Genomic DNA, 22,895 nt, shown 5'->3' on the forward strand with positions numbered 1-22,895 from the left:
TTGCAATACATTTGCTTAATATTTTTCGCTGAATTAATAATATTTTGGCTTTAATCTTTAAACCATTACAGTGCAAATACAAAAATATCAAAATATTTATCAAATATCATAAAAAGCTGATTGTGTATATACACTGTTCTGAATTAATTACATATGCATTTTCAATATTGATAAGAATGAGATATATTTCTTGAGCACCAAATCAGCATATTAAAATGATTTCTGAAGGGTCGTGTGACACTGAAGACTGAAGTATTCGCTGCTGAAATTTCAGCTTTGCATTCAAAGAAATAAATTATATTTTAAAATAGAAAACAATTATTTTAAATGGTGATATTACTCTAATATAATACTGTTTTTACTGTGATGTAAAGTACATATATACACATACACTTCAGAAATGACATCTTTTTAATAGAATTGTCATGTTTGGTGAAAATATCTACAAATTCTTAACAGATCAGTTTATTTGGGAAGCAATACTGGATGGAATATTTGGTATTTATTTTCATAGATTGATGTTTTTTTTTTTTTTTTTTAGTTTTTAAGATGAAACAGTGGCTGCAATTTGCTTTTAGGCCCAGAGAATAGAGGCGCAGCAAGATTGGCCCATCCTTGGATCCTGTCCAGCTCATAAGAGCCCATGGAGAGAAAACACAGGCCATCAGTTACTGCACAGTGTGCCTTAAAGAAAAGACCACTGCTGAGTTACGACTCCTGCAGGAGGGTCCCACATTCACCACACACAGACCAGTACAGCAGAGCGCATTCTAATATAGATAATACTGCCCTCTGTTTTAATGGATTATATTTGCCTGCATGAATAGCAGCCCCTAATCGCAGTAAGCCCACCAGAACCAGAAAACATTTCCACAGTACAGGGGGATTTGTTGTTATGCTTTACCTTTGATGAAATTTTACACTACTTGACTCTGAGATCTTGTGTATTTTTTTCCTTTTTTTTCTCTTTCTTTCTTTCTTTCTTTCTTTCTTTCTTTCTTTCTTTCTTTCTTTCTTTCTTTCTTTCTTTCTTTCTTTCTTTCTTTCTTTCTTTCTTTCTTTCTTTCTTTCTAATTGCTAATTAAACTAAACTTAAAAAAAAAAAAAGTACTGTAGTAATACAAATTTTTTCAGTGACCATGTTAATATCATTGGACTTTTTTTTTTTTTCCTAATACACTACCGTTCAAAAGTTGGAGTAATATTTATTTTATTTATTTATATTTCAAGGATGCATTTATTTGATCAAAAATATAGTAAAACAGTAATATTGTGCAATATTATTACAATTATAAATAATTATTTTCAATTTGAATGTAGTTTAAAATGTAATTTCTTCCTTATTATTCCAGTCTTTAGTGTCAAATGATCCTTCAGAAATCATTCTAATATGCTGATTTGCTGCATACTTTTCCAATTATTATTATCAATGATGAAAACGTTTGCAGTGCTTAATATTTTTGTGGAACACATGATACATTGTTTTCAGGATTCCTTTGATAAAGAAAACATTCAAAAGAACAGCATTTATTTATAATGGAACATTATACATTTATTTTAGTGTCACTTTTGTTCAATTTAATGTGTCCTTGATATCATTTTCTTTTTAAAAAGTTGTCTTCATATAAATGTGATTGTACATGAATTAGGTTATATTTCATATTCATATGTTAAAATACCATGGGTTTACCATCTGATATAGAAAGGTTTTTTTTTCTTTATATCTTTCTTTCTCTTTGCAAACTACAGTACCTTTTTACTATATTATTAAGTACTGTATAATTTTTTGGCATGTACAGTAAATTTTTTATTATATTTGGTATATTGAAGTAGCATATAAAACTGTTAAATAAATGTTAAAAAAAAGGTAGGATGGGATTTTGTGGGAAAATCTCTCACCCCTACATACACCTTCATACACACCCCCTGTCAGTGCAGTGTTCTCAATAGTGAAGTGTTGGCATGAGTTGTTTTCTCTGCCGTGAAACTGAACGGCGGCTGGGCGATTGATCTAGTAACATAAATCGTCAGCTCCATCTGTTGCCGCTTGAACCCGCCAGACTTGGATGTCTGGTTTTGTGATGCGTGAAGGCCCGTTCTGCCCGTCTGGTGTGTGGTACTTTGAGTAACGCAGCAGGCTATTGTTTTAAAACAGTGGACTCTTTAGTCACAGTCTGAAGTGGGGGGGCGCACTACATCAAACTGTACTGGTGTAGAAAAACCAGGACTTGAACCGGGAAGGAATAGTTCACACAAAAAAATTTACATTTTCTGAAAATTTACTCACCCTCAGACCATCCAAGATGTAGATGAATTTGTTTCTACATCTGAACAAGTTTGAAATTCAGTATTACATCACTTATTCATCAGTGCAGTGAATGGGTGCCGTCAGAATGAGAGTCCAAACAGCTGATAAAAACATCACAATAATCCTCAAGTAATGCACACAACTCCTGTCCATCAATCAGTGCCTTGTGTAGCAAAAAGCTGTTTCATTAAGAGTGTATTCTATCAGTGATATTACTTTCTTCAGTTTAAAAGCCGTCTCGTCTGAATCAGGAGAGAAATATGCACAGATCAAGCATTGATTACAAGCCAAAACAGTTCTAAACGATTTGATGGATTTTGAGAGGACAATAGAGGATGGACTTTTTCAAATCCTTAATGACTGATTTGCAGCTTTTCACTTCACAAGACATTAAATGATGGACTGGAGTTACTTGTGGATTATTGTGATGTTTTTATCAGTTTGGACTCTCATTCTGACGGCACCCATTCACTGCAGAGGATCCATTGGTGAGCAAGTGATGCAATGCTAAATTTCTTCAAATCTGTTCTGATGGATAAACAAAATCATCTACATCTTACTTCAGCAAACTGTGGCCCTGGGTTACAGAGCACTTTTCAAATCCTGCTCTGAAATGGCCAGGCAAGGACCTCTTTGGAGACTTTGCTGATGGATGTGGCCACGGCTTAATCTGAGACTTTAGGCCATCTGCAGGAAGGGTGACATAGACTAAAACTTCAGAGGCTGGAACGTCACATAAATGATCAAGCAGCCGGCACAGAACTGCTGGATTGTGAAGGTCTTGTGTCGGCAGACTGCGAGGCATTTATCTTCTTGACTGAAATTACAGAGTTCATTTTCTTTTTCCCTTGTCTCCTCTCTGTTTTTCTCTGTCTTTTCAACACTCTGTTGTAGTCAGGGTCAGTAAATATCAGACAATTTTAATATATATATATTTAGAGAGGTTTATTCATATCCTGCCACTGCTTTGCATGTAAATATGAAAAATAAACATTTAAATGTTAAATTATTATTATTATTAATAATAATAATAATTGTTATTATTATTATAAATGCAATACTAATATGTACAGAACCATTCAAAAGTTTGGGGTCCGTAAGATATTTAATACTTTTAAAAGGCTATTCTTATGCCCACCAGTGCTGCTTTTATTTGATCAAAAATACAGTAAAAACAGTAATATTATGAAATATTATTACAATTTAAAATAACTATTTTCTATTATAATATATTTTACATTTTAATTTATTTCTGGGATGGCCAAGCTGAATTTTCATCATCATTACTCGAGTCTTCAGGTTCACATGATCTTTCAGAAATCATTCTAATATGCTGATTGCTGATCAAGAAACATTTCTTATTATTATCAATGCTGAAAACAGTTGTGCTGCTTAATATTTTTTGAAACCATGATGTATTCCTTTCAGGTTCTTTGATGAATAGAAAGTTGGAAGTAGATTTGAAAGAGTTTTTTTGTAAAACTGTAAATGCCTTTTTTTGTTACTTTTGATCTTGAATTTAATGCTTTCTTAAATCTTAAATTTTTCTTAAATTTTATTGACCCCAAACTTTTGAACGGTAGCATATATACTGTGTGTGTGTATTATATATATATATATATATATATGTACAATATAATAAATATAATATTTGTTCAAACTCTTTCTTTTTCAATCGAATGGTAAACTTGTGACTGTTATTTTACCCAGAAAGCTGCCAAAGGACTGAACTGAAATGTAGCTTTATTAATGGCTTTCAAAAAAGGTCAAAATAAATGAGAAAGGGAATGAAACAATAGTATACCATGATCACAAACATCCCTTTGTATTACATTGCATGTATTACCTTTGTATTACCTTCTTCAAGCTCTTACTATTACACTGCATTCAAATGGCTACAATTGCTATTGAAGTCCAGTAGCTGATGAATCAGAGCTTAGAGGCCTTGATGGATGTTTCTAAGGCAGTTAACCTCCAATGGTGTTTGTTTGCACTTTGAAGGATATGTTGGGTGCTGCTTAATGAAATGAAGATGAAAATCCTTTTGTAAATCAGTGGAATTAGTGTTTAAAGCTCTTAGTGCTTTAAGCTGATGGCCTCAGGGTGTTTCTAAAGAATGTTGCTGCTTTCCCTTACACTAACGTGAGCTGCCTCATTTAGTATGCAGGGTGAGTAGGATCTTATTATGGCAGCTCAAGACTTCACACATGTGTGAGTTTGTTTGTTTGTTTTTTGAGAGAGAGAGAATACCTGAGTCTGCCTTTGAAAACATAATTTGGCTTTATTAATAGTCTCTAATAGTGCAACACTTCTAGTTTCACATTTTCATATAATCTGCTCCAATCAGTGAAGGATTAATATCTTTGACTAATTAACAATAATATTAATGCTGCGTCAAATGAGAATATAATCGTGATAAATCTCTCTCTTGCTGGGTGCAGATGGCAGATTAATTTTCCTGACAATAAACATGTGCTGCAATATGTCACTGAACCAGAACTACAAAACAGACAGGATTTTGCCACACGTCTTTATAGGGGTTTAAAATAAAAGCGTGATAATTTGATTTAAAATTAGGTTCTTCTGGTTTGTTCTGCCCATACTTACTAACCATATACTATACATAAACAAACAAACAAACAAAATAATAAAAATTGTGTATATATATATATATATATATATATATTTATAAAAAAATATATATATATTTTTTACATTCAATTGTTGTGTTGACCAGAATGCCATCACATGCATTCTCTTTCAACTCCTCTACTGTCATCTTTGGCCGTTACGGTTACTGCAGGCAGTAATTGAAATCTGGAAGGAATCCCAGTACTGTAGATATGCATTGTTTTGTTTGTAGCAACTGCTTTGTTTGTAGACTGAAGAATTCTTACAACCAGATTTCTTTTTATGTAAATCAAATCCCAAATTAAGTTGTACAACACATCCTGTGTTGCTTGTATATGCAATCATTTGTCTCTGCGTGTTCACTGCTTACACTAACTTGTCTGTATTAATCATCCATAGGGCCTTTTATCTGGATAAATCGAACCTTCCCCCCAGCTCGGCTCCCAAAGCAGCCTTCATAGACAAGGTATGTGCCATCACTTACTATACCATCTGCAGGGACTTGTGGGAAATCTGTGTGTATGGCAGTAGAGTGAAGCTAGTTATTTATTGAATGCATTTATTGATTCTCAATAATGAAAAAGGAACCTGCTAAGTTCTGTCATTAATTGCTCACCTTCATGTCATTCCAAATCAATATGTTCTTATTTTTTCGGTGAAACACAAAAGATGAATTTTTAAGAATCTTCACACAGCAACTCAACAGACTTGTGAATCAGAATCAGCTGAACACAAGAAACGAATCAGTCTAATTTGTAAATGAGTTGTTCTTTTGAGTCAGTTCTTTTCAGTGAAGCAGTTGATCGAATTCACAAACTAGACTGAATGATTCATTCACGAATTGAACTGATTCGGTTCACAAGTCAAAGCTCACTTAAAACGATTTATTTGTTTGTTTACTAATTTGTTTAAGTTCATTTGTTCATTAATTAATTTGTTTGAAGAGCTTGGTCACTATATGAACTGTCATGATATTTATAGATGTTAAAAATTTTATTTTCATGTTTCACAGATGAAGGCAAATTATATGTACTCTTAAAAATAAAGGCTCTTTATTGGCATTGATGGTTCTATGAAGAAACTTGAACATCCATGGAACCTTTTCAGGTCCTTTATAGTGGAAAAAGGGTCTTTGGATTATTGTTCCTTATGCTAAGAAAAAAAAAAAGGGTTCTTATACAGTATGCTATTGCATATAAAACCCTTCTACTGGAACTTTTATTTTTCAGACCATGGGTTTGGAACATCAGAGTGTGATTAAACAATAGCAGAGTTATCATTTTTGGGTGAACTATCACTGTAATATGGAATGTTATTGTAATGTTATTCTATTACTCTCTCTCTCTTTGTAGCTGATGCGCCCTCTGAATGCTCTGGATGAGTTGTACAGACTGATGGAAAGTTTTATCTCGTGTCGGCGGACGGCTGCGTGCCAGTTCACAGCCTGTGGAGCGTCTGGAGTCGGGCTGCTCACCGTGGCCTCAGAGCTGTGCAGCCGCCTGGGAGCTTGTCACATCGTCATGTGTAACAGCGGAGTACACCGGTCAGCCTGGGTTACACACACATACACTCACACTCCTCCTTTCCCTTCTGTCCGACAGGCATCAAGCATTCGCCAGGGACTCTAAGTGGAACGCTTCTGTTTTTTCCTCCCCTGTCTTTTTTCCTTTCTGTCTGTAGCTCGGAGCAATTTACTTCCTGTCACTTATGTCTTTTATCCTGTTTTCTTCTCTGCAGCCTCAATCTTTCTTCAGTTTTGCCAAGGTTTTTTAGGTTAATCTCGATGGTTCTGTTGCAGTCTTCCTCTCTTCAGTCTCTCGTCCTCATACCATTTAATATTCAATTTCCTCTTTTGTATGAATACGTAATAATCCTCATTACATGCTCATGTATCATTCCATAAATACACCTTTCTCTGCACTAATCATTCATCCAAAGCTATTATGAATATTCAGCATCTCAGTTCCACATTTAGAAGGTCTCGCTTAATCCATCTTTTCAGAGATGGTCCAGACAGCTCTATTTCTCTAAGGGTTCTTTTGTGAATCTTAACTGAAGGGACATATTTTATTCAATTCAAGGCCACTTTTAGTATCACCCAGAGCTGATGTACTTCTTTCAACAGTTCTTTTGTTGTTCATTTTCAGTTTCAAGTGTCTCTGTGTATCAGTGCCTTGTTTCATAGGCCTTGTTATTATGGGGCTTACAATGCAGCAATGTATTAATATTCTGCATATATTCGGGTTTTATTGAAAACATCTCACTAATATTCAAAAGTCTGGATGTGGTATGTTTTTTTTTTTTGTTCTAATATTTAATTGATTTTAAAGGGGTCATCGGATGCAAAATTCACTTTACAAGTTGTTTGAACATAAATGTGTGTTGGAACTTTGAGTACACATCCATCCTATAATGATAAAAATCCACCCAGTGTTTTTTTTAAACAAATCCCCTTTCTCAAATCAGGCTGTTCTGTGTCCATCATTGTGTCGAGGGGAAGACAAGATTAAGCGATTAAAGTGTTTAGTTGTTGGATGTAATAATGAACATAGCAGTCGTCATTTACTCCCGACATCTGAGCAGCTGAGAATGCAGAGGATTAATGTTCATTTTGTTTTGAAGTGAATGCACCGATCTCCGATTTACATAAATGCATCTATGTTCGCCCGAATCATTCGTGATCCAACTTTATCTACAGAAGAAGTGAGTATAAGGGTTTTTACGAATCTTTGCAAATCGCCTTTCCTAATAATGTGCTAGTTAGACAGTTTCGCGGCTGAAGATTAGTATGCTTCATAGATATAAATACCTAGATGCCTCATTATCGACCGCAATACATAAGCCATCCGCCATTTTTGGAACGGCCTGCGACTCTTTGAGCGCATTGACTGTGTGCGTCTACAACTGCAAGTTATACGCTTGTATATCTTTGAATATTCATTGATTATTATGGTGAATGCGAGATGGCTGACTCGTAAACGTATCTGGAGTGGTCAAATAGGGAATCTCCACATATCTATGGTCTGCTCGGTACCCTGATTTTAACAGGGTAAAGAAGGTGTTTTTTCACACTACCACTGAGAAATTTTAACCAAAGCATGTTATAGACTTTTCTAGGGGTGCCCCTGAATAGTCGACGATTCGATGCTTCGATAGGAGGAGCCTGATTCGACTCCCAATCTCACAGTCGAATATTCGCGGGGTGTTATGATCATGCCTTTTTGAATAAATGGGGGTGCTCAAATGTTTGCATTCACATAAAACTACCAGTTTTCTCCCAATAAGTTAATATACAACCTATTAAACAATGCTACAAATAACAATCTGAAAAGAGAGAAACTTCAAATAAATATTTTAACGTGCTTGAATAAATCCAACCACCCCTATAGATGTAAATTTCACGTTCCATAAAATTTTCCCGACAGAAGATTTTGGTAGCAGGGATTTAAATCTTTAACACGACTCAAACTGACACAGGCAGAATGAAAGACTGGATTTTTACAATCAGGTAGGGTACAAGTGATTTCAAAACATTTCAGCCAGTTTCGTGTAGTCTATATATTATTTATCTCGTATAAGATGCATTTGGTTGAATTACGCTGCAGTGAAGCGCTTCATTGTAGTACTACGGTGATTAGCCTATCTCTCAGTGCACAGCTCGAGCAAGACAAACAACAATGCAGAATATTAATAACTATGACTGGGACTGTCATATACATAACAATTATAATGAGAACACTATTATAATGAAACGCTGTGATTTTTTTAGTGTTTAGTTGCAATGTTTCTGCACGTTGTTACATGAAGAACACGTCCACATGAGTTCATTCAGAGCCGCGCAGACACGTTCATGTGCCTTCGGGGCATTTCGTGCGGATAGCTTATAAGTCGTTATATTTACGTTATGTTGTATAAATAACGAAGCGTACTCTATATGACATAAATGAGTTAAATCCCATTGATTAAAAACATTATTTTCCCCCGTTTGTATCTGCGAGGCGTCCGATACACATCTTCCCTGTGTATTAAAGTCAGTAATTATGACTGACTTGACTCTTGGTAATGTATTTTGCCCCGCCCCCAAAACATATGATTCGACTCTTAGTCGAATCTCGGCAAGATTTGAAAATTCCGATTCGACTATGAAAATCCTTAGTCTGTAAAATGGGCATCCGATTACCCCATTAAGTCACTTTTATCAAAATACATATTACAGTTAATTTTATTACAGTTTAAGATAATTTTTCAATTTTAATATATTTTAAAATGTAATTTATTGCTGTGATGCGATGCTGAATTTTCAGCAGCCATTACTTCAATCTTCAGTGTCACATGATCCTTCAGAAATCATACTAATATGCTGATTTGCCGCCCAAGAAACATTTCTTATCATCAATGCTGAACTTCTGCTTGATACTTTTGTGGTGACTGTGATATACAGTAGTCAACATTTGACGTGGATCAAAAAAGTTAATCAAAGTTGTCCTAAGACAAGAACGCATTTTGGTTTTAGGTTTTAGGACAATTTTGATGAATGTTTTGATCCACTTCAAATGTTGACTAGTATATATCTTTTTACAGGATTCTTTGATCATTTCTTTGATTTATTTTATACTTATTTGAACGTCTTTGCTATCACTTTTGATCAATTTAATGCATCCTTTCTGAATAAAAGTATAGATTTCAAAAACAAAAATCTCACTGACCCCAACATTTTGAACAGTGGTACATATCACACTGGTTGAATGTCCAGCATTCAAAATAACCACCAATGATGACATCATCAAAATATTTGCATAATGAATTGTAATAGGTTTTCATTGAATCCATTGGTTGAATATGAATTGAATTGGCCACAATACACAGGAAGTTGAACTGGAAATTGAATTGTAATTTCAAAGAAATGCAACAGGAAATGGCATTCATGGAAATTAAGTGTTCTTCCACCCTTTAAGGCCTGTAAAACATTTTTAATCTTTGCTAAACATTATTTAATTAGTTAAGTTGTTAAAAATTACACTCAGTTTTTCACTCAGGAATTTCAGTTTAGTTATAATTCTACATTCTTACAGTTTATTTTCAGCCTCGTACACACATTTTCGAAACTTTACACACAAATCCAAGAATTGCACACACAAAATGCGAAATGCCTCACATCTCTTACAAAATGAAGCACTGCATTCAAAATATCACAAACACATCTTAAAAGCCAACATTTGCAAACACCTTTGCCATAATATTAATTCCTGTTAGATTTTAGTGTGTTACATAGAGAATTGTGTGTTGTGTTTTGGAAAAAAGTGTTTTATGAAATTGAAACCTGAAAACTAGTGTGTGGTTTTGCAGATTTGGTGTGTGGTTCTGGTGTTTGAGTGTCAGGTTTCAGAACTGGTGTGACAAGTAAAGATTTTGTGTGTAAACAGTTGAAAAAAAAACTGTAAATTCATATTTGAATTATGATTCTAATTTCTGTTTACTACATCAGTTCAAGCTCAATTGAAATTCAGGAAAAACATTCTCAATTGAATTCTGAATGGCACACAACCATGACATTTGCCCCACTATTAACACACAATCTTCTTGGACAACAGTTTCTTTGGGCACTGAAATTTGTGTAACTTTTCTTAGCAAAATTGTTGTGATCGAAGTTAATTGGGACTGTTTTTGAAGTGCAAAATCAATTCCAAAAATGCCCAGTTGGATTTTAAATCTAGTTTTGACTGGGCCACTCCAGGAAATCACCCTTGTTGTGGGTTTTCTTGTATGCTGTTGAGAGATTTACATTTCTCGCTGCAGTTTTTCAATTTTCTATTTTTCTCATCTTATGAGTTTTTTCTGTTGTTTTTTACATCTCAGTCTGGAGGTCTGCAACTCTTTTAGATTTGATTTCAGATTTTTATAGGTCTCTTAGTGGTGTCACTTACTCTTTGCCTGGATACTGAGCTTTGGAGGACAGCCAGTTCTGAGAAGATTTAATGTACATTCGGTAACGTTTGTAATAGGGATCTTTACAGTGTGTTGAGAGATATTCATTGGCATCATTTTTTATGTTCTTGTTCTGACTGGGAATTTTCAAGACCTTTGTCAAAAATCTGTTTGGAAACATCTTTCACCTTCATTTGGCCAAATAAATAGGGGTGTTCCCAAAGAGGGTGAGCCAATTTATTAACAACTACTTAGCAGAATCCCTAAGCAACTGCATAAAAAAAACGCCAAATCGTGGCTTTTTTCTTTAGCTTTCATTTGTAATTTGTTTTGTAAAATGTCCATGTGCTGTTGTTTTTCCATTAATTCTCAAGATGTGGAAATGAACAGGAGGGTGTTGACATTTTATTAGCACTGTTTGTTGCTGAAATTGTATTTCAATCTCAATTTCAAGGCCTTAGACATGGCAACAGACGCACATGCATGCTGCTCTTTGAGTGGCACTTCACTGCAGTGTATTGGATAAAAGCAGCATGAAATGTTCACAGCATTGTGTGTATTGGTTTGGGTGTGACTAACTCATATTTGTACGCCATGCAATTACAGGCCACATCTCACAAGCTGCAGGTGCTCAGACCTGCCTCGGATACAGTGAATTCAGTCTTGTTTAAACCCCTCTAAACATGCCTTCATCAAACTCTCTCTTTATTTAACCTGCTTTTGCTCATAACCAACCGATAGTTCCGGATAATTCTGTGTAAAACATGGTTTGGGGCTTTTTTTCATATTTATAGTTTGTTTCAAGCCCGTTTTTCTCAATAGTAGCTAAATCGAAGTTGCATTAAATAGGTTTAGGTAGGAAATGTGTTGTATTGCTTGCAAGATGTACATGAGAGTTGATTAATTAATTCCATAGAGTAAAATTTCAGATGTGGTTAAATCAGAATCAGAATCAGAATCAGAATGAGCTTTATTGGCCAAGTATGTTTACACATACAAGTAATTTGTTATAGTGACAGAAGCTCCCCAGTGCAACAGAAAGACAGTAACAGGACAGGACACAGGTAATGAAACAAAATAACAGGAAATAGCCAATAACCAATGTACAAAGCAGCAAAAAAAAAAAAAAAAAAAAAAAAAATACACAATATATAATATATAATATAGGCGACTATGTATGTACAGGTCAAGTATGTGCAAATTAGAAATGAGAAAAAAATAAATAAATAAGTGAGTGTGGTGAATGGATAATGTATTAGTTGTGTGTTCTACGTTTATTTATTGAGTGTTCATGAGATGTATTGACTGAGGGAAGAAACTGTTCCTGTGTCTGGTCGTTCTGGTGCTCAGAGCTCTGTAGCGTCGACCAGATGGTAACAGTTCAAAGAGGGAGTGTGCTGGATGTGAGGGGTCCAGAGTGATTTTACCAGCCCTTTTGCTCACTCTGGATGAGTACAGTTCTTGGAGAGTGGGGAGGGTTGTACCAATGATTCGCTCAGCAGTCCGGACTACCCTCCGTAGTCTTCTGAGGTCAGATTTGGTAGCTGAGCTGAACCAGACAGTTATTGAGGTGCAGAGGATGGATTCAATGATGGCAGAGTAGAACTGTTTCAGTAAGTCCTGTGGCAGGTTGAACTTCCTCAGCTGGCGAAGAAAGTACAACCTCTGCTGGGCCTTCCTGACAATGGAGTCAATGTGAATATCCCACTTCAGGTCCTGAGAGATGGTGGTGCCCAGGAATCTGAATGACTCCACTGCAGTCACAGTGCTGTTCATGATGGTGAGTGGGGGGAGAGCAGGGGGGTTTCTCCTGAAGTCCACGATCATCTCCACAGTTTTGAGCGTGTTAAGCTCCAGGTTGTTGAGACTGCACCAGACAGCCAGCTCCTTAACCTCCTGTCTGTAAGCAGACTCGTCACCGTCCTGGATGAGGCCGATCAGTGTGGTGTCGTCTGCGAACTTCAGGAGCTTGACAGAGGGGTCTTTAGATGTGCAGTCGTTGGTGTAGAGGGAGAAGAGCAGTGGGGAGAGTACGCAGCCCTGAGGAGCTCCAGTGCTGATGGTTCGAGTGCTGGATGTGAATTTGCCAAGCTTTACTAACTGCTGTCTGTCTGTCAGGAAGCTGTTGATCCACTGGCAGACGGAGGTGGGGACGGAGAGCTGAGTTAGTTTATTTTGAAGGGTTTCCGGGATAATGGTGTTAAAAGCAGAGCTGAAGTCCACAAACAGGATCCTCACATAAGTCCCTGGTCTGTCCAGATGCTGCAGGATGAAGTGCAGTCCCATGTTGACTGCATCATCCACAGACCTGTTTGCTCTGTAGGCAAACTGCAGGGGGTCCAGTAAGGGTCCAGTGATGTCCTTCAGATGAGCCAGAACCAGTCTTTCGAATGATTTCATGGCTACAGACGTTAGGGCCACAGGTCTGTAGTCATTAAGTCCAGTAATTTTGTGTTTCTTTGGGACGGGGATGATGGTGGAGCGTTTGAAGCATGAGGGGACTTCACACAGCTCCAGTGATCTATTGAAGATCTGTGTGAAGATGGGGGCCAGCTGCTCAGCACAGATTTTTAGGCAGGCTGGTGACACACCATCTGGACCAGGTGCTTTCCTTCTTTTGTTCTTCCTGAAGACCTTGCACACATCATCTTCGCTGATTTGAATTGTAGGTGTGGGGGAGAGAGGGGTTGCTGGAGGTGTGAATGGTTGTGTGGAGGGGTGTTCTGGGCGGGTGTGGGGTGATCGTTCAAAACGACAAAATAACTCGTTTAAGTCGTCTGCCAGGTGTTGATTCTCCAGAGTGCTGGGGGGTGGTGTTTTGTAGCTGGTGATGTCCTTCAATCCTAACCACACTGAAGCCGGATCACTGGAAGAGAATTTGTTCCTGAGCTTGTCAGAATAATTCCTCTTTGCCACTCTGATCTCCTTTTCCAGTGTGTATTTGGCCTGTTTGTACAATACTTTATCCCCCTTTCTGTGAGCATCTTCTTTGGCCTGACGGAGCTGTCTGAGTTTGGCAGTGAACCATGGTTTGTCATTGTTGTAGAATAGATGAGTCCTGGTAGGAATGCACATGTCCTCACAGAAACTGATATAAGATGTTACAGTCTCTGTGAGCTCGTCCAGGTCATTTGCCGCAGCTTCAAAAACAGTCCAATCAGTCAGGTCGAAACAGGCTTGTAAATCCTGCTCTGTTTCGTTAGTCCATCTTTTAACAGATCTTAATACAGGCTTCGCAAACTGGCATAAATGAAAATTCCGTCTTCATTTACTTCTCCCTCGTGTTGTTCCAAACCTGTATGAGTTTCTTTATTCTGTTGAACATAACAGAAGATATTTTGAAGCATATGAGTAACCAAACAGTTGATGGATCCCACTGACTTTCATAGTATGGAAAGGAATAGAGAGTAGAGACCATCAACTGTTTGGTTGCACACATTCTTCAAAATATCTCGTTTTCAGGTTTGAAACAGTGAGGAATTGATGACAGAAATTTTCCTTTTTGGGTAAACTATCCCTATAATAAAACACCCAGTATGCATGATATGCAGAGCATCAGCATTTCATAATGTGCTCCTATTTATATACCCTTTTTTTCCTGCCAAACAGCCTCAATCAACAGACAAAATGTGCCAGTTCCTGCTTTTACTGAAATTAAATAGTTGCAGAGAGGCACAAGTTTTGCTTTAAAGTGCTCACCTGCCAAATGTGGCTGAAGCTAAGTGAGAGCTGATGTTTATTTTATGGCTAAATTTCTTTTGCCAAGCTGTTTCAATATGAAGTTGTTGTAAATTTACTGGTTCCCTCCAAAGTGGGAGAGTAAGAACACAGTTCAAAGTGGGCATATAATGAGAAATCACATTTTTGTCATTAATTACTCACCCTAATGTCATGCCGAACCCGTAAGACATCCGTTCATCTTCAGAACACAAAGCAATATATTTCTGATGAAATCCGAGCGCTTTCTGACCCTGCATTATGACTTTATTCAACAATTTCATCTCTTCCATGTCAGTTGTTGTGCTGTTTCTGGCTGTGTAGCACCTACAGCTCTGCACATCCTTTCAAAGTCTTAGGAAAGAGAAGCTGAAGTTCCCTTCCAGGAACTTCGAGCTACGTCTGAAGACGCTATGGGAACGCCATCAGCGTAACCGGCGCTCTGAATATTATTTACAACCAGTCTAATGGATGGGCGAGGCGTCACGGGCGGGGTGACGTCACGACCAGGAAGTATATAAGCACGTGCGGCGGAGCCCGCGTCAGCTTTTTGTCATTCAGCAAGCGCTCTGTGTGTTGTCAGTCTGATTCTCTGTCTTGTGAGTCCTATTTGGTGTTGTTTGTCTCAGAAACAAAGGAGAAGATGCCTAAGTTAGGCAAAGACGAGGGCGATCCCAGATCGCGTTTCAGGTGGTGTGTTGGTCCTTGCCCTCGTTGCATCACGAGTGGGGACACACACACAACCTGTGCGTGGTCTGCTTGCGGCATCGGCTCTTGAGGGAGCCGATTGCCTGCACTGTGAGCGGCTCCCCACGCGGTGTTGGCCCCGCTGCTGCCGAGGCAGAGCGGCGGCTGCACGCGTGGGGCTCGCAGGCTGATCTGGCTGGCGAGAGTCAGACGGGCATGTCCCTATCTCCTCCCGTATTCGCCAGATCTGGCGCCCCGTCTCTCGGTGCGGAAGCGGTTCTCTTTCCCCAGAGACGAGGGCTCGACGCTTCATCTCTCTTCCTCCGAGGAGGTTGATGAGACGAGCGTTGACGAGGTTTTCGCCGCCTCCGCCGCTCCAATGTATAGCGAGCTCTCCAAGCGCGCTGTCTGTCCCGCTTTTGCAAAATCAGAGCGGTGGCTGCGCTCGCGCGGCTCGCATATGGATCATCAGATCCAGCGCCCGCTCTCTGTGCTCGGAAGCGGTTCTCTTCCCCCAGAGAGAGGGCTTGACGCCCCGCTTGTCTTCCTACCGAGGAGGTGGATGAGAAAGACTGTGATGAGCGTTGTAAACTCTAGTGTTGCACAAGCACAAATAAAGCCAGCCCCACTCTGCCGAGGCAGAGCGGCGGCTGCGCTCGTTGGGCTCGTAGAAAAAAAAGGCTGATCTGGCTGGCGGGCATATAGAAGAGAAGAGAAAATAATCTTCTCCCGTATCCACCAGATCTGGCGCCCCGTCTCTCGGTTCGGAAGCGGTACTCTTCCCCCCGAGACGAGGGCTTGACGCTGCGTCCTCCGAGGAGGTTGATGTGACGAGCGTTGACGAGGTTTCGCCGCCTCTCTCGCCCCAGTGTGAGGAGCCACAAGAGCCTTCAGTTTCTTTGAGGGCAGATGGTATGCGCGCTCTCGAAATTCAGGTGGCTGCTGGGCGGGCGCAGCCTCCTCCGCATACCAGCTCCTCGCGCAACAGGTCCTGACGGGCGAGCCCCAGGACCGCGGAGGGCGACCCCTACTGGGGTGGAGCGGCTTACACCGCGGTACACGGTGACCGCTTCCCCTCAGGTGCTCTCCAGGGATTTGTCTGTCAACCCTGCAGTTCCAGGGCACAGCAGGTCCCAGCGAGTGTTGCTCTCAGGTTCTTCCGCCTGTGATTTCAGTGGGCCTGAGAAACTCGCCTCAGCCGCCAGATTACGCGTCTCCTGTCGGTGCGCCGCAGTGAGGCAGCGGTCTGGCCGCTTTTCTGATACCAGAGGTCAGTCTCGAGAGACTGATTCCCTTAGTAGCTTGTTGGACAGCGAGCTGCCGAATGTGTCTCTCTGGTTCGTTCAGATGTCCTGACGGGCGAGCCCCAGGACTACGGAGGACGACCCCTACTGGGGTGGAGCGGCTTACACCGCGGCTCACGGTGACCGTCTCCCCTCGGTGCCCTCCGGGGATTTGTCTGCCAACCCTGCAGTTCCAGGGCACTGCAGGTCCCAGCGAGCGTTATTCTCAGGTTCTACCGCCTGTGACTTCAGCGGGCCTGAGGAACTCGCCTCAGCCGCCAGATTACGCATCTCCTGTCGGTGCGCCGCAGCAAGACAGCGGTCTGGCCGCTTCTCTAACACCAGAGGTCAGTCTCGAGAGACTGATTCCCTTAGTAGATCGTTTGGCAGCCTGGCAACGGCTGCCGAACGTGTCTCTCTGGGTCCTGCGGACGGTAGAGGCTGGCTATTCCATCCAGTTCGATGGGCCACCCCCGCGGTTCAACGGGGTCTGTGTGACTACGGTCCGCCCCGAGCAGGCTCTGGTCCTGGAACAGGAAGTCAAAACTTGGCTGAAAAAGGAAGCCATAGAGTTGGTTCCACCTCACGAAGAGTACACCGGCTTCTACAGCCGGTACTTCATTGTTCCGAAGAGGGATGGAGGGCTGAGGCCCATACTGAACTTGCGTCTCTTCAGAATCAGAATCAGAATCAGAATCAGAAAGAGCTTTATTGCCAAGTGTGTTTGCACACACAAGGAATTTGTCTTGGTGTTATGAGCTACCAGTACAGAAAGTACAAACATAGTGCAGGCAACATATAATTAAGGTGATAAAGAACACTAATGAAGAGAATATACAATAATTAAGAACAACAATAGTAATAAAAATAAAAATATACAGAAAAGAGACTTGACCATAGACAGAACTGTGAATGTGCATGTGTCCTATGTACAGATGAAGGTTTGATGAGTTATTTACAGATGTACAGTACCGGGGTGTGTTATGTGTTGTTCAGGTGGGATACGGCCTGGGGGAAAAAACTGTTCTTGTGTCTGGCTGTTCTGGTGCTCAGTGATCTGTAGCGCCGGCCAGAGGGCAACAGTACAAAGAGAGAGTGAGCTGGGTGTGAGGGGTCCAGAGTGACTTTCTTAGCCCTTTTCCTCACTCTGGAGGTGTAAAGTTCTTGGAGGCTGGGCAGAGGGGCACCGATAATCCTCTCAGCAGTCCTAACTGTCCGTTGTAGTCTTCTGATGTCTGTTTTGGTAGCTGAACCAAACCAAACAGTTATAGAAGAACATAGGACAGACTCGATGATTGCAGAGTAGAACTGTTTCAGCAGCTCCTGAGGCAGGTTGAACTTCCTTAGCTGGCGGAGGAAAGTTGATACAGCCTCTGCTGGGCCTTTTTCGCAATAGAGTCAATGTGATTGTCCCACTTCAGGTCCTGAGAGATGGTGGTGCCCAGGAATCTGAATGACTCTACTGAAGTCACAGTGCTGTTCATGATGGTGAGTGGGGGGAGAGCAGGGGGGTTTCTCCTGAAGTCCACTATCATCTCCACAGTTTTGAGCGTGTTCAGCTCCAGGTTGTTAAGACTGCACCAGACAGCCAGCTGCTCAACTTCCTGTCTGTAAGCAGACTCGTCACCGTCCTTGATGAGGCCTATGACTGTAGTGTCATCCGCAAACTTCAGGAGCTTGACAGAGGGGTCCTTTGATGTGCAGTCATTCGTGTAGAGGGAGAAGAGCAGTGGGGAGAGAACGCAACCCTGAGGGGCGCCAGTGCTGATGGTGAGAATCCTGGATGTGAGTTTGCCCAGCCTCACTAGCTGCTGCCTGTCTGTCAGGAAGCTGGTGATCCACTGACAGATGGAGGAGGGCACAGAGAGCTGTCTCAGTTTGTCTGAGAGAAGGTCAGGTATGATGGTATTGAAGGCCGAGCTGAAGTCCACAAATAAGATCCTTGCATAATTCCCAGGTTTGTCGAGGTGTTGCAGGATGTAATGCAGTCTCTTGAACCTCTCAGTCAGACTGCTGAAGTTCAAGATGCTGACGGTCAAGCAGATCGTGTCTCAAATCAGGTCCGAGGACTGGTTTGTCACGATAGACCTCAAAGACGCCTATTTCCGTGTGTCCATCCTTCCCTCTCACAGGAAGTTCCTGAGGTTCGCTTTCGGGGGCAAAGCGTACCAATATCGGGTTCTTCCCTTCGGCCTAGCACTCTCACCCCACACTTTCACCAAGTGTGTGGATGCGGCCCTGGTCCCGTTGCGACTGCAAGGCATCCGCATACTAAATTATATCGACGATTGGTTGATCCTTGCTCAATCAGAGCAGTTGGCAGTTCGGCATCGAGATGTCGTTCTTGCCCACATGAAAGATTTGGGGTTAAGACTAAACGCCAAAAAGAGTGTGCTTTCTCCAGCTCAGAGAACCACTTATCTAGGCGTGGTGTGGGATTCGACCACGATGCAGGCTCGTTTGACCCCTGCTCGGATCGAGTCGATCCTCACGGCAGTCAGGAGAGTGCGAGAAGGCCAGCCATTCACTGTCAAGCAGTTTCAGAGGCTGCTTGGGCTCATGGCAGCTGCGTCCAGCGTGATTCCTTCTGGCCTGCTGTACATGAGGCCCTTACAGTGGTGGCTCAAGACCAGGGGGGTCTCCCTGAGGGGAAACTCGCTCCGCGCTGTCAAGGATTCACGGCGCTGCATCCGTGCCTTAGACATGTGGACGAAACCCTGGTTCTTGTCCCAGGGCCCGGTGCTGGGAGATCCTTGTCGCCGCGTCTCGCTAGCAACGGACGCTTCCCTCACCGGTTGGGGTGCGGTCATGAGTGGCCACCCTGCCCGCGGTCTGTGGAGTGGTCGCCACCTGACGTGGCATATCAACTGGCTAGAGATCCTAGCTGTGTTCCGTGCTCTCAAGCACTTCCTCCCAGACCTGAGAGATCGCCACGTGCTGGTCCGCACCGACAGCACGGCAGTGGTCTCTTACATCAACCACCAAGGAGGTCTGCGATCGCGCCCCTTGTACAAGCTGGCACACCAGATCCTTGTGTGGTCCCAGGGCAAGCTCCTATCATTGAGAGCTGTGCACATTCCTGGGTATCTCAACATCGGAGCAGACGTCCTGTCGAGACAGGGGCCGAGGCCCGGGGAATGGATGCTTCACCCCCAGGTGGTGAAGCAGATCTGGAAGGTTTTTGGCCAAGCACAGGTGGACCTCTTTGCGACTCGAGAGTCGGCGCAATGTCCCCTTTGGTTCTCTCTAGCTCCTCCAGCACCTCTGGGACTGGATGCTATGGTACAGACCTGGCCGAGGCTTCGTCTGTATGCCTTCCCCCCGATCGCTCTGCTCCCGGGAGTTTTGGCGAGAGTGCGCCGGGACGCGGTCAGCCTACTGTTAGTAGCACCGTTCTGGCCGGGCCGAGTATGGTTCTCGGATCTGATTTCCCTCCTCGACGGCACCCCGTGGCCGGTACCGATCAGGAGCGATCTCCTCTCACAGTCCGGAGGCACCCTTGTGCACCACCGCCCGGAGTGCTGGAGGCTGTGGGTGTGGCCCCTGAGGGGGCACAATTCATAGCTTCCGGTCTGTCAACCGAGGTTGTCGAGACCATCCTCCAATCCAGAGCTCCCTCTACGAGGAAACTGTACGCCTTGAAGTGGAAACTCTTCACTTCATGGTGCGGGGACTGCCAGCTCGACCCAGTCAACTGCCTGATCCGCGCAGTTCTGGAGTTCCTGCAGGCCCGCTTCTCCGCAGGGTTAACCCACTCCACTATTAAGGTCTACGTGGCAGCTATCTCGTCGTACCACGCCCTTATCGGTGGCCAGTCAGTGGGCAGACACCCCCTGGTTACACGTTTCCTCCGCGGTGCGCTGAGGCTGAGGCCGCCTGTACAACCCCGTGTCCCCACGTGGGACCTGGCTGTGGTACTAGAGGCTCTGGGCAGAGCACCCTTCGAGCCTCTCGGGGAGATAACTGATAGACTCCTCACGATCAAGACCGTCTTTCTGCTGGCTATCACCTCTCTGAGGAGGGTGAGTGACCTCCAGGCCCTATCTGTGGCCCCTTCGCATATCGACTTTGCGCCCGGTTCGGCGAAAGTCTTCCTCTACCCCCGTGCGGGGTACATACCGAAGGTTCTGACGGTCGTACCACAGCCGGTCGTACTCCAGGCCTTTTGTCCTACTCCCTTCAGGGAGCCCGACCAGGAAAGGCACAACTGTGTGTGTCCAGTGCGAGCACTGGACGCATACATCCACAGAGCTGCCCTGTGGAGAAAGACGGACCAATTGCTCGTGTGCTTTGGTCCGCCTAAGGTCTTCCAGCTTCGAAGCCCACTCTTAGCAGGTGGATAGTGGATGCCATCAATCTGGCGTACGAGACCTCTGACCTTCCCCCGCCGTTGGGAGTCAGAGCACACTCGACCCAAGGTGTGGCGGCCTCCAAGGCCTTCTGGGTAGGTGTCTCCATGCAAGACATCTGCAACGCTGCTGGGTGGTCCACGCCCCTGACATTCGCCAGGTTTTACAACCTCGACATCAGAGCCAGTCCAGGCTCCTCCGTTCTTTCAGCCTGACACCAGGCAGGGACTTGTCAGTCTGGCGGCGTTGGTATTGCGTTCCCATAGCGTCTTCGGACGTAGCTCGAAGTTCCTGGAAGGGAACGTACCAGGTTACGTATGTAACCCAGGTTCCCTGAAGGGAACGAGAGCTACGTCCCGAGCCACACTTCCGGCATCCCTGCCAGCGCTTGCTTCATGACTTGAAGCTGACGCGGGCTCCGCCGCACGTGCTTATATACTTCCTGGTCGTGACGTCACCCCGCCCGTGACGCCTCGCCCATCCATTAGACTGGTTGTAAATAATATTCAGAGCGCCGGTTACGCTGATGGCGTTCCCATAGCGTCTTCGGACGTAGCTCTCGTTCCCTTCAGGGAACCTGGGTTATATACGTAACCTGGTACGTTTTTTTTTTTTTAAAAGGTTCCCAATCATTTCAGTTCAACTTTAACAGTTTGTGAAAGCACATTTTAGCACAAATCATGTTGTGGAATTGTCACACTGTAATGCAAGCTTGGACTTTTATTGAGGGATGAAGCTCTGCAAACTTTATTGAACCCAACTGTAAACCCAAAAGGATAAAAAATATATATATTTGACTGTGTTTGGCACAAAAAGCCTGGACTGAGCTCACAGGCAGACCTTTTAGTGAAAACAATTGAATAGTTAAATTCAGTAACATTCTATTTTTTAGTGTACTTCAACCATCTGTACTACTCTTGGAGCATGAATAGTTCAATGAAACATTCATGGGTCTCTACAGAGCTCCATAAACGTGCTCAAATACCATCATCCCCAACTATTATATAAAGATATTTGATCTTTCATTATATTGATCTTTTATGACTTTCTTTCCAATTTATAGTCTTTCTAGTCCATCTGTCCATTCCCAGGGTCACATTTACATAAAGTGTGTAAATCAGACATTCACATCTACTGGTTGTAGGTTGCTTAATGTGTAGCGTATAGCAGTCTTCCTTTAAAAAAACCACACACATTTGATGAGTCTCTTCCACATTTTGTATGTCAGCAGAAGAGTTCAGAACACTTTTTTTTATAAAGAGCCAATAAATGCCGTCACACAGGTCTTGCCTCAGGCCAGTTGGCTCAGTATTAAGCCAGCTTTGATTCGCTATGGCTGATATCACACAGCAGTGGGTTTCTCTTGCTGTGGCTCCCACCTCTTCTATGATGGCAAAGCATTTCTGATCTTCCATGTAATTGTGTCTCACTTTTAAAGGCTTGTACAGATGCATTGGAAAATGTAAGGACACTTTCACCCAAAAATGTCATTATTTTTATAAGACAGTATTTTGGATTTTTTTTTCTGAGCAAGGATCCATTATAACTGTTTGCTTTTTAAGATATCTTCTCTTATGTCCTGGTGTAGTGAATAATTTGTTTCGCCATAAAATTTTGAGCCTTCCATAAGCTTGATTAAAAAAAATATATATATATATATATATTAAACATAATTTGTTTAATTTAAATAATAATAATAATAATAATAATAAACGAATATAAAACTTGCATTCTGTAATTAAAATAAAGCTGTAATAATATATATATATATATATATATATATATATATATATATATATATATAAATATTAGATAACAAAACTGCCTTGGCAACTATCAGAAATAAGTTGAGGTTGAAGTAATAAAATGACAAAAATTTAATAAATAAAAATAAATTAAATTATTATTAAAATAGAAAAAAAAACGTATAAAATGGCACACAACACACAGAAGAAGCAGAACAATTACTAAAACTCAAAGTAAGTTTAAAAACAA

At 42.0% G+C, this 22,895-nt stretch overlaps 1 protein-coding gene across 1 annotated transcript in view; it reads left to right on the forward strand.

Moving 5' to 3' along the window:
* The window catches only part of LOC306865056 (phosphatidylinositol 3,4,5-trisphosphate-dependent Rac exchanger 2 protein-like), a 137,721-nt gene that overhangs the window by 96,645 nt on the left and 18,181 nt on the right, over positions 1–22,895 (forward strand). The window contains exons 36-37 of the mRNA XM_079409408.1: positions 5,339–5,405; positions 6,292–6,482. Coding sequence (XP_079265534.1) covers positions 5,339–5,405; positions 6,292–6,482 — 258 coding nt within the window. The remainder of the gene's footprint in view (positions 1–5,338; positions 5,406–6,291; positions 6,483–22,895) is intronic.

Source organism: Barbus barbus, assembly GCF_936440315.1.
Source record: "Barbus barbus genome assembly, chromosome: 46".
NCBI lineage: Eukaryota > Metazoa > Chordata > Actinopteri > Cypriniformes > Cyprinidae > Barbus > Barbus barbus.